This window comes from Haematobia irritans, chromosome 2 (assembly GCF_050003625.1).
Source record: "Haematobia irritans isolate KBUSLIRL chromosome 2, ASM5000362v1, whole genome shotgun sequence".
NCBI lineage: Eukaryota > Metazoa > Arthropoda > Insecta > Diptera > Muscidae > Haematobia > Haematobia irritans.
The window spans coordinates 96,512-112,940 of NC_134398.1; the positions used below are offsets into that span (position 1 = coordinate 96,512).

The window sequence follows — 16,429 nt, forward strand, 5'->3', positions numbered from 1 at the left end:
AAATTAAACGAAGTTATAACATTCAATGGATTCTTTTCTTCTGATTTTTAAATTGAAATACATATTAACCAATTTATTTGTTAAATTTAAAATTTTTTACAAGATTCGGAAAATCACTTTATACCTATTTACATTTTTAAAAAAATGTACATGGTTAAATTGATGCTAAATTTAACATATTTCTATTTCAAAGAAATTATCTGGTTTTATTTCACAGTCCAGCGAACATCAATTCATAGAATTCTTGGTTTTGAAATGTTTACGCTATTATTGTGTTGCAATAGCCCTTGCACTGCCTTTTTTATTTCAACCAAATTAAAACACGTTTTCGGTTAATTTTCAGGATTAAAAATTGGTTCTTTGGGCCATTCATTCCGACTTAAGTTGGGTACTAAGTTCAAGTTTAAGGTGGGTATTAAGTTCGAGTTTAGCCGCTAAAATCGCTAAAGTGAAAACTAAATTAGTAAATAAAAGGCATAAAATTATACATATTTGTTGCAGATTACAGTATAACTTGATGGGGAATATCCCAAAGCAAATTTTCACAAAGTTTGTATTCATTAAAATGGATTATTAAAGAAAAGTAATCATGAAAAAATGACGATTTTAGTGGCTAAACTCGAACTTAATACCTACCTTAATAATCAATTTTAAAGAATATAAACTTTATGAAAAGTTGCATTGGGCTATTTCCCATCAATAGAATTTGCATCGAAGAGGTATAATCTTATACTATTTTTTATTGATTTGTTTTGGATTTTAGCGGCTAAAGGTGGTTATTATGTTCGAGTTTAGCCGCTAAAATTTCTATTATTCATGATTACTTTTCTTTAATAATCCATTTTAAAGAATAACATGATGAGTTACTCCCCATCAAGTTATATTAAAACTTAATATCAAAGACGTATAATTTTATAATTTTTTACTGTTTTATTTTTGATTTTGGCGGCTAAACACGAACTTAGTACCCACCTTAAATGTGGGTACTGAGTTCGCATTATCGCGCTAAAATTGTCATTTTTTCACGGTTACTTTTCTTTAATAATTCATTTGAAATATAATAAACTTTTTCAATCGTTGATTTTGAACTATTCCCCATCAAGTTTTTAATACAATTTGCCAAAAAAGTTATAATTTCGTTCTGCTTTTACAGACTTGATTTCGATTTCAGCCGCTTAACTTGAACTTAATACACACCTTTATTAACAAATAGTCTAGAAATAGTCTTAATAGAAATTATTTTTCTCATCTGTTATTTAGGGTTGATTTCCGGAAATAGCCTATGAAGTTGGTTGCAGTTCATGTGCACACAAAAAAGAACAAGAATTCAGAAATTCAGCAAGATGGAGCCCTTTCGCTTGCTTTTAACAAATCAGAATCGCACGTGTGTAAAAAGTGCCAAACAATTTTCGGAAAATGTTAGTATTATTTTGGAAAATATTGTGGAAAAATATATGTATTGTATAGTTAATCAAATTCTGCGTGTCTGCGTATAAGTTTCTTCTTGTTTTGTTGAAAGTGTTCTTAAATAATTCGCAAAAATTAATTTTCGCTAAGAAGTGGTTGTTCGGCATCTCTTGCAGACTACGAATACGACGAGCGGGTCGTACATGGGTATATGGAAAAACGACCAACAGCTATTATCCAAAAATTATAATCAGACATTTTATTTATTAATTCTAATACAAATAATAGCCAAAAGAAAGCATTTTATTTTATTCAAACCCCACCCCTTTAGATATGTACCAATTTTTTTATAATTATGATTAAAATCGTGACGTAGTTCCTACGATTCGTCATTTCGCGAGTGAAAAAATTACACACAATGAAAGAACAACAAATACATAAACGATGTAGCATAACTTTGAGCATATATATGTATTCATAAGGCCTAAAATTATTTTTGCTGCAAATTTTCTAAATTACAATAATTTTTTCTTTACTTTCTCATTTTCTCCAACTTTGTTGTTGTCCATAAAACACCACCTTTCATAATTGCAAATGCGGCTGGAAAAAAGTGTGTTTTGTTGCTGTTTTCCCATTCCTCTTTGTGTATATGACTCAGAATAAAATGGCAGACGGAGAAAATAAGTGTTACATTTTAGTTAGTCAGCAACACGTCGTGGTGGTTAAAAAGTGTAGTGTAATATATAAATGACAGATTTTCAAAGTCACTGTGTCTACATTTTTTTTTTTTAAATAGAGAAATTACTCGTATACAAAAATTTCATTGTTTTGTCTTTAATGTAATGTCAATGTTTGAAACACTATCACTTAAAAAAATTATGTATATATGTATCTTATTTTTATTGAAGGGATGATCGAAGTGATGTTAACGAAGGACCCGCTGGAATGGAACCCGAGGGTGTTATCGAGTCTACATGGCACGAAGTTTATGACAACTTCGATGATATGAACTTACGAGAAGAACTCTTGAGAGGTATCTATGGTTATGGTTTTGAGAAACCATCCGCTATCCAGCAACGGGCTATAATCCCCTGTGTTAAGGGTAGAGATGTTATTGCTCAAGCTCAATCGGGTAAGTTTATTTAAATGTAAGGCACTTTATTGTAAAGATTGGTATTAAGTTCGAGTTTAGCCGCTAAAATCGCCATTTTTTCACGATTACTTTTCTTTAATAATCTATTTTATGGAATACAAATTTTGTGAAAATTTGCTTTGGGCTATTCCCTATCAAGTTATAATAATATTTGCAACAAAGATGTATAATTTGATGCCTTTCTTTACTGATTTAGTTTTCACTTTAGCGGCTAAACTCGAACTTAGTACTCATCTTAATGTAAGGTAGTTCTTTAAATAAAGGCTGAGGTATTTTTTATTAGTCAATGAGACTATGTTTTTCATAAATGAATAAATTTCATATTAGTGAACAATGATATTTTTGTTATAACTATGTCTATATTGTTTAGTGCATCATTTCATTAAGTACCCTTAAGGATCTCTACTCTCATTTACCATGAACAAATTGTGAAAAAATGAGGCGAACTATGCCGTTATTTTATTTTCATTTTTGACGAACGAATGCAGACCAATTGGCTATTTTTGCATCGCACAAAATAATTAATCGTTAGGACTACATCGAATTATGTTTCGATATTCTACATTAATTTCACCACTATTATTAGGTTGTTACACTTTTATAACATATACATTTAATCTTTAATAAAGGTACTGGCAAAACTGCGACCTTTTCGATTGCCATCTTGCAACAGATCGATACGTCCATTCGTGATTGTCAGGCTTTGATATTGGCTCCAACTCGTGAGTTGGCAACCCAAATTCAAAGAGTCGTAATGGCTCTTGGAGAATACATGAAGGTCCATTCCCACGCCTGCATTGGCGGCACAAACGTGCGAGAAGACGCCCGCAATTTGGAAGCTGGTTGTCACGTCGTTGTTGGCACCCCCGGCCGAGTATACGACATGATTAATCGTAAAGTTCTTCGGACAAATAGTATAAAATTGTTCGTGTTGGATGAAGCTGATGAAATGTTGTCTCGTGGTTTTAAAGATCAAATTCAAGATGTTTTTAAGATGCTTCCCAACGACGTTCAAGTCATTCTCCTTTCTGCTACCATGCCTCCAGATGTATTGGAGGTAAGCCAATGCTTCATGCGTGAACCTGTCAGTATCTTGGTGAAGAAAGAAGAACTGACGCTTGAAGGTATTAAACAATTTTATGTAAACGTGAAGCAAGAAAATTGGAAACTAGGTACACTGTGTGATTTGTACGATACGCTTTCAATTACTCAATCTGTCATTTTCTGCAATACCAGACGCAAGGTAAGTCATTATTACATTCTACATTTTTGTAATTGTAAGGAAATTTGTCGTTGAATGGTATAGTTTATTATTTTTTATTCCGATTGTCATATTAGTATAATAATTAAAAATATATTAAACATGAAAATAACGAGAAGTGGATGTTTGCTAATATTTTGTACATACGTTTTAGCTTTATAAGAGATCGTTTAATCTTAGTATAAAGAACTAACATACGTATCCAATAGCTACGTTTTTTTTTGATCTATCTATCAGAAATGTTACGAAAGGGTGTATGTCGCGAAATCTCAATATCCATGTAAAATATTTTAACAAGATATTATATATAATGTATATATTTTTAGAAGATCAAATTGCAATTTTTCATTTATGTTGCAACTTATTTCATTGTTTTGCATTATAATTTTCGTAACTTTGCGTGAACGAAAACTTCCACATAATCTTTAATGTATATTCTATATTCAGATTTAAATTAATTATATTTTCCCAATCCATATTTTAATAGAAGCATATATTTAATCTTAATGCAGGTAGATCAATTAACCGGGGATATGACGGCCCACAATTTCACTGTTTCGGCTATGCATGGTGATATGGAACAACGAGACCGTGAATTGATCATGAAACAATTCCGCTCTGGCTCATCTCGTGTATTGATTACAACTGATTTATTGGCCCGTGGTATTGATGTGCAGCAAGTCTCACTTGTTATAAACTACGATTTACCATCAAATAGAGAAAATTACATTCATAGGTATGCAGTTTTTTCACTCTCTTATCAAGTGCATAATATATTAAACATATTCATTTTTTCAGAATCGGTCGTGGTGGTCGTTTCGGCCGTAAAGGTGTAGCCATCAATTTTATTACAGACGATGACCGTCGAATTCTTAAGGATATTGAACAATTTTACCATACAACCATCGAAGAAATGCCCGCTAACATTGCTGATCTAATTTAAACTAAAGCTATTGCCGTTTACAAATTGCAAATCATCAACAGAGCAGCAAAATAAATAAAGAAAATAATACAAAACCAACTTTTAAACCAGCCATTTACTAAACATCATAAGTTGGAAATACATTGTAAAAAAATAAAAGCTAAGAAAAACATGATTGATCCAAAAATATCAAATAAAAACGAACAAGTTTTTAAAATATTCGATTTGTTTGGCTGATTAAAAGGTACACCTAGACCTCGCTTTGCGTCGCAGATACGTTCCAAAAAAACACGACGCAAAGTGAATTATGAGTTTATATGGCAAAGATTGGAGATGATAATAACGCAAACCGATGTCTAGGTGTATATTCAATTCACATCTACATAGGTTTTCTTTCAGTCGACTTAGCGTACACTGGAATGAGGACATTGATGTAATCATTTCCCCTTTGTTCCGTGATTTCATGCCCCAAACTCTGGTAGTAATGAATACTTACGGACTAGAGATGTGCGCGTGAAAATGTTACTCATTGTAGAAAACGTTCACTCGCGCGCGCTTTCAAACGTAGTCAATCACAATTTTGTAAAAACTCAAACCATTTTGTTTTTACACCCACCACCATAGAATGGTGATGGGGGTATAATAAGTTTGTCACTCCGTTTGGACTATATGCTCTATATTCTTGATCAGAGAGAAATTCTAGAACGATATAATCATGTCTGTCTGTTGTAATCACGTTACAGTATGATGTCTTCAATAGTGGTGCTATCGTCCTGAAATTTGGCACGGATTAGTTTTTTGTTTGCAGGCATGTCAAGTTCGAAGATAATCTATATCGGTCCAGGTTTTGACATAGCTCCCATATTATCCGATCCCTCGTTTTGACGTCTCGGGGCTTCTGGAAACCGTATTTTTTTATCCGAGTTAGCTGAAATTGGGAAGTTAAATATATATTTTAGTACCACAAATAAGTGTGTATCGATCAATGTTTTGGTATAACCCCCATTTAGACTGATCTTCCGAGTTGACTTCTTGGGCTTTTAGAAACTGCAGCTTTTATCCGATTTGCCCGAAATTGGAAATCTAGAGGAATTTTAAGACCACAAATAAGTGTGTCGAATATAGTATGAATCGCTACATTTGAGCATCTAGGCACCGACATTTTGAGCTTCTTGACATGTAATTTCCATGAACCAACAGATATATTTTAGGATATGATGTATATTGGTCCATGTTTTAGTATAGCCGCCATATAGACCGATCTCCCGATTTGACTTTATGGGGTTAAAATAAGTGTGTCGAATATAGTATGAATCGCTACATTTGAGCTTCTAGGCACCGACATTTTGAGCTTCTTGACATGTAATTTCCATGAACCAACAGATATATTTTAGGATATGATGTATATTGGTCCATGTTTTAATATAGCCGCCATATAGACCGATCTCCCGATTTGACTTTATGGGGTTAAAAATGTCAAGCTTATTCGATTAATGCGGGTAAAAATTGATTGCATATAGATTTTAAAACAAATGAAAGGCCTTCTTTCATCGGATTTTTGCTCACTTAGACCGGAAGTTCAATTTTACTATAAAACAAACATGGTTCTTGTAAATCACAAATCAGATGTAGTCTCCATATCTAGAAACTTTAAATAAAACTTCGATAAACTTAAAACTTTATACCCCTGCTTTTTGTTGCACATAAAAATTAACCAATCTTTTCATACGCAACATAAGAAAACATTGCCTGCTTGAATTTTGAGCATTGAATTAAGAACCAAAAGTAATTTTTGGTATATTTTAGTACTGTAATATACTTAGAAGCTCATAAATACGATCACCAAACATTTTGTTTGCTGTTATGCCTCAATTCGATAAATATTCAGATTTTTAATCAATTACTATAGATTTTCATAAAATATTGTTTTAATTATGTTAGGATAGCTCCTAAGTTGATATTTTTATTTGTTTCAGCCAAAATAAAACATGATTTAGTGTAGTCGAGCTTAAAAAATAGCAGGAAATGTTTGCTATTTCAGCAAACAGTGACTGCTGTCCCTTTTTCAGCAGACTTTCTGCTGTTTTAGCAGACTTTTCTGCTGTCCCTACTAACAATTCGATAAATATTCAGATTTTTAATCAATTACTATAGATTTTCATAAAATATTGTTTTAATTATGTTAGGATAGCTCCTAAGTTGATATTTTTATTTGTTTCAGCCAAAATAAAACATGATTTAGTGTAGTCGAGCTTAAAAAATAGCAGGAAATGTTTGCTATTTCAGCAAACAGTGACTGCTGTCCCTTTTTCAGCAGACTTTCTGCTGTTTTAGCAGACTTTTCTGCTGTCCCTACTAACAAATTTCTTTGGGTGTACTATTCGTACATTTCGAAATGTTCATTTATAACCACAGTAAGAAAATAATAGAAGTTACATGAAATTCACCCAAACAAAAAGTAACCACTTCTTTAAGTTAAAATGAACTCATTGTGAAGAAATTGAACTTCGTATAGCGCCAAAGACATTTTTGTTTGTTTGAACGATGTGATTTTCGTAGAAATTAGGTAGAATACATTCCATATATTAGTTAACATTTTCCTATATTTGTGTACCACTATACTACAGAATGAAAAAAATAACTGAATTGAATTCATATATGGAATGATTTTATTGAACTTTTTTCATTCATTTGGACAAATCTTACATATTTGTGTAAACCTTTTACTTCAAAATTAGAACTGCTTACCTTCGTTTTTAAATACAGCTTTATTTATTTATATAGGCATTTTTTCTTCAATAAAAGACATGTTTTATTAATACATTAAATATATTTATTAAGAATTAATAGAATCGACTGGCCTTGAAATATTAGTTTATTATTCCACTATTTCCAATTTCCATGTAAAGTTACACTCATAGAAAAAAGTCTGCTAAAAACAGACTCCGTATACCATAACAACGCGATTCCAACTAAAAAAACAACCCACGCGCAAACATATCGATTACATCGATGACAGGTATCGATTACAGGTAGATAAAAGAAATATAGAAATATTCTAAGAAGTGTGTTTCCTTAAGTTTTGAAAGGATTGAATACTTTTTAGTTTGAATGAACTAAAATATTTTTCTATGCCAAGTGTTATTCGTATGTATGATAAGCTTTCTATAATAAACGAAGTTGGTTTTAGTTCGTTTTTTGTTTACTTTTACGAATGCTTTGTTATCAGTGAATAAAATTTTCTTGTTCAGTAGTAAATTCTTATACCCAGCGAAGAAAACAGTATTAATAAAATTCCATGCTTTATTCTAGTTAATGAACTATTCCTAACTGCTTTCAATTTAGGATTTTTTTACTGAAACAAGTAAATTATATTATTTCACACAAAAATTTAACTTAATGGAAATAAAATGGCTAAACTAAATTGATAAACATTTTTCCTTTAGTTTCGAAGGCACTTTTTTCTGTGTGTTCTATAATTTGTTGTAGGTTTTCCATTATTAGTCGTTCACTTTATTTACAACGGCTAAATTTCTTGCTAAAAGCAAATTGGGTTGGGAAGCTCTGATTTAAGTATTTTATACCACTTCAAAATTTAATTTCATTTGGACAAATCTTACATATTTGTGTAAACCTTTTACTTCAAAATTAGAACTGCTTACCTTCGTTTTTAAATACAGCTTTATTTATTTATATAGGCATTTTTTCTTCAATAAAAGACATGTTTTATTAATACATTAAATATATTTATTAAGAATTAATAGAATCGGCTGGCCTTGAAATATTAGTTTATTATTCCACTATTTCCAATTTCCATGTAAAGTTACACTCATAGAAAAAAGTCTGCTAAAAACAGACTCCGTATACCATAACAACGCGATTCCAACTAAAAAAACAACCCACGCGCAAACATATCGATTACATCGATGACAGGTATCGATTATAGGTAGATAAAAGAAATATAGAAATATTCTAACAAGTGTGTTTCCTTAAGTTTTGAAAGGATTGAATACTTTTTAGTTTGAATGAACTAAAATATTTTTCTATGCCAAGTGTTATTCGTATGTATGATAAGCTTTCTATAATAAACGAAGTTGGTTTTAGTTCGTTTTTTGTTTACTTTTACGAATGCTTTGTTATCAGTGAATAAAATTTTCTTGTTCAGTAGTAAATTCTTACACCCAGCGAAGAAAACAGCATTAGTAAAATTCCATGCCTTATTCTAGTTAATGAACTATTCCTAACTGCTTTCATTTTAGGATTTTTTTACTGAAACAAGTAAATTATATTATTTCACACAAAAATTTAACTTAATGGAAATAAAATGGCTAAACTAAATTGATAAACATTTTTTCCTTTAGTTTCGAAGGCACTTTTTTCTGGGTGTTCTATAATTTGTTGTAGGTTTTCCATTATTAGTCGTTAACTTTATTTACAACGGCTAAATTTCTTGCTAAAAGCAAATTGGGTTGGGAAGCTCTGATTTAAGTATTTTATACCACTTTAATTTCCTGCAGACAACCATTGCTAGCACAAAAATATCTCATGTTACCCAATTTTTCTGTGAAAGTAAAATTCGTTCGTTTTTTTTAATATCGGACGAACTGTGACAACACGCAAATTGACATTCCTCCTCCTCACCTTTTTGTTAGTATTGTTTTAGTTCCTAAAAAGACGACGACATAAAGAACACAAACAAAAAATTGCTGTCCGGATTACAGAGGGAAAATTTTAAAAAATGTCCGAAAAATTGAGCTGTTAGTAAATCGTTTAGTAAATATTTATAGGTATTGTATTGAACGATACAAGCAAGTAGCCTGTTATTTTAGGCAAAGATTATAAAGGGTGATTTGTTAAGAGCTTGATAACTTTTTTAAAAAAAAAAAACGCATAAAATTTGCAAAATCTCATCGGTTCTTTATTTGAAACGTTAGATTGGTCCATGACATTTACTTTTTGAAGATAATTTCATTTAAATGTTGACCGCGGCTGCGTCTTAGGTGGTCCATTCGGAAAGTCCAATTTTGGGCAACTTTTTCGAGCATTTCGGCCGGAATAGCCCGAATTTCTTCGGAAATGTTGTCTTCCAAAGCTGGAATAGTTGCTGGCTTATTTCTGTAGACTTTAGACTTGACGTAGCCCCACAAAAAATAGTCTAAAGGCGTCAAATCGCATGATCTTGGTGGCCAACTTACCGGTCCATTTCTTGAGATGAATTGTTCTCCGAAGTTTTCCCTCAAAATGGCCATAGAATCGCGAGCTGTGTGGCATGTAGCGCCATCTTGTTGAAACCACACGTCAACCAAGTTCAGTTCTTCCATTTTTGGCAACAAAAAGTTTGTTAGCATCGAACGATAGCGATCGCCATTCACCGTAACGTTGCGTCCAACAGCATCTTTGAAAAAATACGGTCCAATGATTCCACCAGCGTACAAACCACACAAAACAGTGCATTTTTCGGGATGCATGGGCAGTTCTTGAACGGCTTCTGGTTGCTCTTCACTCCAAATGCGGCAATTTTGCTTATTTACGTAGCCATTCAACCAGAAATGAGCCTCATCGCTGAACAAAATTTGTCGGACGTAAAGCGCGAAACACCATGTCTGAAATCCCACGTGACACCATGTCTGAAATCCCACGTGATCTGTCAAATACTAATGCATGAAAATCCTAACCTCAAAAGAATCACCCTTTAGATTTGAGGAAGATGGGAGATTGGCTTGCGTCATACCAAATGTTGCATTTACCAGATTAGTTTAATACATGTTTGTAATCTTTTAGTTGTTTTTCGTTTTTATTTTTTAAATGAAAAATACAATTTTCTTAATGAAACAATGTTAAATTTTAGGCAACAACAAAAAAAATTACATTTTCCCCTTTATGGAAATTTATTTCGTGCTCTTAATTTCTTTTTACTTGCATTTTAATGCTATGTCAATACTTGTCATATACGCGTTTGGTTCGAGTATTAAACTAATGTGGTAAATGGTTTGATGTTCTCAGTAGCCAGTCTCCCATCTTCTGTAATCTTTGATTTTAGGCTCATTCGGGCTGTGATATCACGGTGGTCAACTCTCTCTCTCTCTCTGTCTGAGTGGTCAACTTCTCTCTCACTGAGTGCTGCCCGATTCCACGTTTTGCTCATTAACATGGGACCTCCTTTTTATAATCGAATCCGTTTCACATTGCGGTGAAACCACTTAGAGAACCTTTGAAACACTAATAAATGTCACCAGCATTATTGAGAGGAGATAATCCACCGCCGAAAAACTTTTTGGTGTTTGTCGAAACTGGAAGGCGAGCATGCTAACAATTTTCTCTTAAGGTGGGTATTAAGATCGAGTTTAGCCGCTAAAATCGTCATTTAATCGTCATTAAAGGTGGGTATTAAGATCATTAGCGTAGCTAGACAAATTTCCTAGGGGGGGCTATAGCCCCCCTAGCTAAAACTTTATAGACTGAACTTATAGGTTCAACTAATGTTTTATTTCATAAAATTGAATAAAAAATAGACATCAAAATAACTCGACAATCAATTTATAATAAAGCAACTAAAAGTACCCTACGGGGAAATTGGTGCAAATTGCCACTGACGGACCTATCACAGAACTGGTACCTGTGCTCCAGTTAGTTGCAATTTTCACATTTAGTGAAATAAAATTATCAGAATAACCTTTTGTTCGACATATTTCAAATTTTTTTTCATTTCGGGTTCGATTACGAGCCCAAATTGAAAGAGATTTCTAAGAGTTTGTCCGAGACTGGTTCCTGAGGACCTGTTTATGGGTCGCTCCTGCTAAATCGTCCCAGGACGTGTCCTTTGGGATGAGTCCAAGACGCGTCCTAAAATGTAAGTTTACTCCGTCAATGACAAACCCATGTTAAAGTGGACGGTCCCTTCCATACGTTTTGATCAGAACTGGGACTGGTCCATACACACCAAGGACTAGTCCTGTACCAGTTCTGTGGTTGATCCATTTCCCGTAGGGTAGTTCCACACTTTTCCCAGCAAAAACTTGGGAGTTGTTCTAAAGGCACAACTTTAAAAGCACTTCCAAAAATGTCTTCACAAAGAAGTTAACTATTTTAACTACACAGGAAGTTTTTTTTACTTCATTTTTTATATTTTAAAGCGTAATTTTTTGTTTTCTTGTTTCAAATAGTTTAAAAAAAAAGAGTAAGAATAAATAAAATGGTACAAATTATTGAAATTTTGCAACGGTTGTTGAAACGGTGGACATTCGTTCTATGACAAGTTCATATCACATTCGTCGCTTCTCCGCCAAGTTTGTACCACTTCCAGACCCAAAAAGAACATTTTCACTTCTTTTTTGGCGACGCTTTTTTGCAGTATTATTAAGATACTAATTTATGAAAGAATAGTTTTAATATCAATTACTATTTTTTATTCAACTAAATCATAAGTTAAACCACAGCTTTATTTCATAAATATCAGACTTCTACCACAACAAAAGTAATTCGATTGTGCATGAAAGTCTTTAGTGAAATTTTGTGCGTTGTACAAGTATATACTTGTTTAATTTTTATAAAAATGTAAAATCGTAAATAGGTTTTCAAATTCTGGGGGGGGGCTAACATTTTTCTGGGGGGTCTAAGTCCCCTCCCCAGAGGCCTTCCTACGCTTATGATTAAGATCGAGTTTAGCCGCTAAAATCGTCATTTTTTCACGATTACTTTTCTTTAATAATCCATTTTAAGGAATATAAACTTTGTGAAAATTTGCTTTGGGATATTCCCCATCAAGTTATAATGAAATCTGCGACAAATATGTATAATTTTATGACGTTTTTTACTCATTTAGTTTTCACTTTAGTGAAAATTAGCGGATAAACTCGAACTTAATACCCACCTTTATAATCCATTTATAGGAAATAAGCTTTATGAAAATTTGTTTTAGGCTATTCCCCATTAAGTTAGATTAAAATGTGTATTAAAGAGGTATTATTTTGTACTTTTTTATACAGATTTATTTTTGATTTTAGCGGCTAAACTCAAACTTAGTACTCACCTTAACCCATTAACGCCCAAAATGAAACTGCCGGTCAAAAATTGATTTTATGGGCTTTATTAACTCAGTAACGACTAAATAACAAAATTTAAATAAAAACGGTCACTTTTTAGAAAAAGGGTGTCGCCATGTGGGGACATTGGGCAGATTAATGGTCTGACGGAGCTACTGGATCTTTTTAGCCATCAAGATATTACGATTTTAAAACCTACTTCCTGTCGGACCATGTCAAAGAACGCCATCAACCCAGCATAGAATCAACATCACAACTATAGAATTAGTACGAATATTTTCTCGAATCTAAAGTAGAATCCGTAGAATTATATAATTGGATGTTATCTGCAAGATTCCAAGCTCAGAAAAATTGACACAATGGACTGAATAGTCTAAGTGAGCCTGAATCTTAATCGGGCTGCCACTTTAACCTAACCGTCGGCAAAGATAGAATAATCCTCCGCTGAAAAACTTTTTGGTGTTCGGTCGAAACTGGGGTTGAACCCAGGACCCTATATATGCAAGGCGGGCATGTTAACCGGTTAGGTGATAATTTCAGCCTAGATTTGAAATTATCACCTAATCAAAAATAAAATCTAAATCAATATGGACCGCCTTTAGTACATTGATTTGGAATCAATCTCACATATCTGCAGACAAGAAAAACGCTATTTTTGCAGTTTTTTTAAACCGATCGTGAGATTTTACACGCTAAAAATCCATGAAAATGCGGCCAGCAAAAATCTTTGTACTGGACGCCAAAATATATAGGTGGTCAGCTGTTTTAGCTAACAATTATGAAGTTATGAAAAACAATTTTTTGGGTTTTGCTGTATGGTGGGTATTAAGTTCGAGTTTAGCCGCTAAAATCGCCATTTTTTTACGATTTTTTTTTTAATCCACCATCAACCCAGCGCCGAGGCAATACCAGGCAATTAGGTTATGCAAATTTCTTGAAAAAGATTAACAGCATACTTTTTTGCTTTAATATGGGTACTAAGTTCGAGTTTAGCCGCTAAAGTGAAAACTTTACTATTTGTCGCAAATTTTATTATAACTTGATGGGGAAAATCCCAAAGCAAATTTTCACAATGTTTGTATTTCTTAAAATGGATTATTAAAGAAAAGTAATCGTGAAAAAATGACGAGTATAAATTTTACCTCCTCGATGCAATTTTGCGATTTTAGCCGCTAAACTCGAACTTAATACCTACCTTTGTTATGAAATATACATCCGATCATTTATCTCAAAAAATATTTTTTGAAAAAATGACGAGTATAAATTTTACCTCCTCGATGCAATTTTGCGATTTTAGCCGCTAAACTCGAACTTAATACCTACCTTTGTTATGAAATATACATCCGATCATTTATCTCAAAAAATATTTTTTGAATACGAAAATAAAGCAGATTTTTGCTGTTTTTAATTCATGGTAATAATAAAAAACATTTCCTAAATGTTTTAGAATTTAAAGAGTTGTCCATAGAACCCAAATTTTTTTTGCCTCCTCTGATATGCATAATAACTTCTAAATACGGTTATCAAACATTTTGTTTGGTATTATGCCGTAATTTGCGAAACATTCCGATTTTTGACCAAACATTTGATTTTCTGCTCTGCCTACTAACAACATTGCAGGAACAGAAAGGTTACATTGCACACACAAATTTTTTAATCTACTTGGGTTCAAACTGTACAACAAAAATGGAACTTCGTTTCCTAACGCCACTTTACAACATGAAGGTAAGTCTTCCAACATTTCCTCATTATTATAACGGTGTGAAAATTCTAGCAAAATTACAACTATTCATGAGTATGCAGCAGTCAGATCGATCCCAATACAAAAGTTGCTATCTGATTCTGATTCGATTTGGATACAATTCGACACAGTTAGATCGAATGTTAAATCAATTGCAGTGAAATCCTATTGGAAATGGATGTAAATTATGAAATTTTATGTAATATTTCCTCAAATCAGGCGTATATAAATGGGAGGTATACCCAAATCTTAAACAATTTGAACCAAATGTGGCACATTGCTAAAGAGTTATTTATACTCTCAGCGCAAAATTCAAGTAAATCGGAATGAAGCGTTGACCTCCGGTGGGTGTATGAATCTAAATCGGGCAAAATATATACATGGAAACTATATCTAAATCTGAACCGATTTCAACGAAATTTCGCATACTTGACAATACCATCATTTGTACTCCTTACGGAAGGATTGTACATTTTGAAGGAAATAAAGGCAAGAATCTTGCACAAAAAATACATCAACAGACAGACATGGCTAAATCGACTCAGAATTTAATTCTAAGACGATAGGTATACTAAAAGATCTGTGAATATTCCTTCTGGATGTTCCACATATATGACCAATTTGAAAATTATGACAGCTTGAAACATTTTTATATTTTTTAACAAACAACGAAAATGCCAACGAACGAAATTTGTTAGTAGTCACAGCAGAAAAGTATGATAAAACAACAAAAAGTCCGCTGAAGAAGGGAAAACAGTCACTGTTTCTTGAAATGGCAAACATTGCCTGCTATTTTTTAAAGCATGTTTTAATTTGGCTGAAACTCACAAGAAAGATAAATTGGGATCTATCGTAACACAATACAAACAGTATACCAAGACCATGTCTAGTATTTACCCAAAAATCTGAATATTTACCAAATTAAGACATAACTTCAAACAAAGTGTTTGCTGATCACATTTAGGAGCTTGTAAGGATATTAGAGTCGATGAATAGACAAAAACAATTGTTGATTCTTAAATATGCATTGGGTATCATTTCAAAACATACAAATTATCCAATTTGTTTTTCGGTAGACCCTGAAGTACAAAAATAGCAGACATCAACTGCTGTTTTTAGCACTTTTTTCTATGAGTGCACACATTTCAAATATCTTTTTTTGTATGTTGCAGCCGACAACGAAATACTTTTCACATTCTATACGCCTTAATGTCAGTATGTAAATTACCCACCGCGTTCTCTGATGAATTTCCCGTTTTTTAAATTGATTCGCTATCACGCAAGAACATTGTCTTTAAATTTCGATTAAGGTGAGTACTATGTTCGGTTTTTTCACCAAAACACTAAATTAAAAGTACGAATATATTTATGAAGACGATTATATTTTGATCGAGTCTTGCCAAATAATGGATGGAAAAGATCCAAGGAATTGATTGCAAATAATTTTATATTTCTAAATTAGTTAATTAAAAAAAGTAACCGTGAAAACTGGTTTTCAGCTTGAAAACTGAACATAGTACTCAGCCGAGTCCGAACGGCGTTCCACATTGCGGTGAAACCATTAAGAGAAGCTCCGACACACTCAGAAATGTCACCAGAATTACTGAGTGAATCCACCGCTGAAAAATATTTTGGTGTTTGGTCGAAGCCAATGACCCCAATATTAGCCTTGGACGCATTTTGAGATTATCGAAAGTCTGCTAAAACAGCAAAAAGTCTGCTGAAAAAGGAAAGCTGTAATGGTTTGGTGAAATAGCAAACTTTGTCTGCTATTTTTAAGCTCGTTTACACTAAAACATGTTTTAGTTTGGCTGACACATGTACAAATGTCAACTAAGGGGTTATCGTGCAAAAGTATAACAAAAAACTACTTTTGGATATTAAATATGCTTTGGGGAAAAAT

At 32.8% G+C, this 16,429-nt stretch overlaps 1 protein-coding gene across 1 annotated transcript; it reads left to right on the forward strand.

Moving 5' to 3' along the window:
- Window positions 1-1,333: 1,333 nt before the first annotated feature.
- Window positions 1,334-4,962, forward strand: LOC142223148 (eukaryotic initiation factor 4A). The gene is made up of 5 exons (XM_075292970.1): window positions 1,334-1,418; window positions 2,316-2,539; window positions 3,190-3,803; window positions 4,334-4,557; window positions 4,620-4,962. Coding segments are annotated over exons 1-5 (1,209 nt in total). The 5' UTR covers window positions 1,334-1,416; the 3' UTR covers window positions 4,765-4,962.
- Window positions 4,963-16,429: the final 11,467 nt, after the last annotated feature.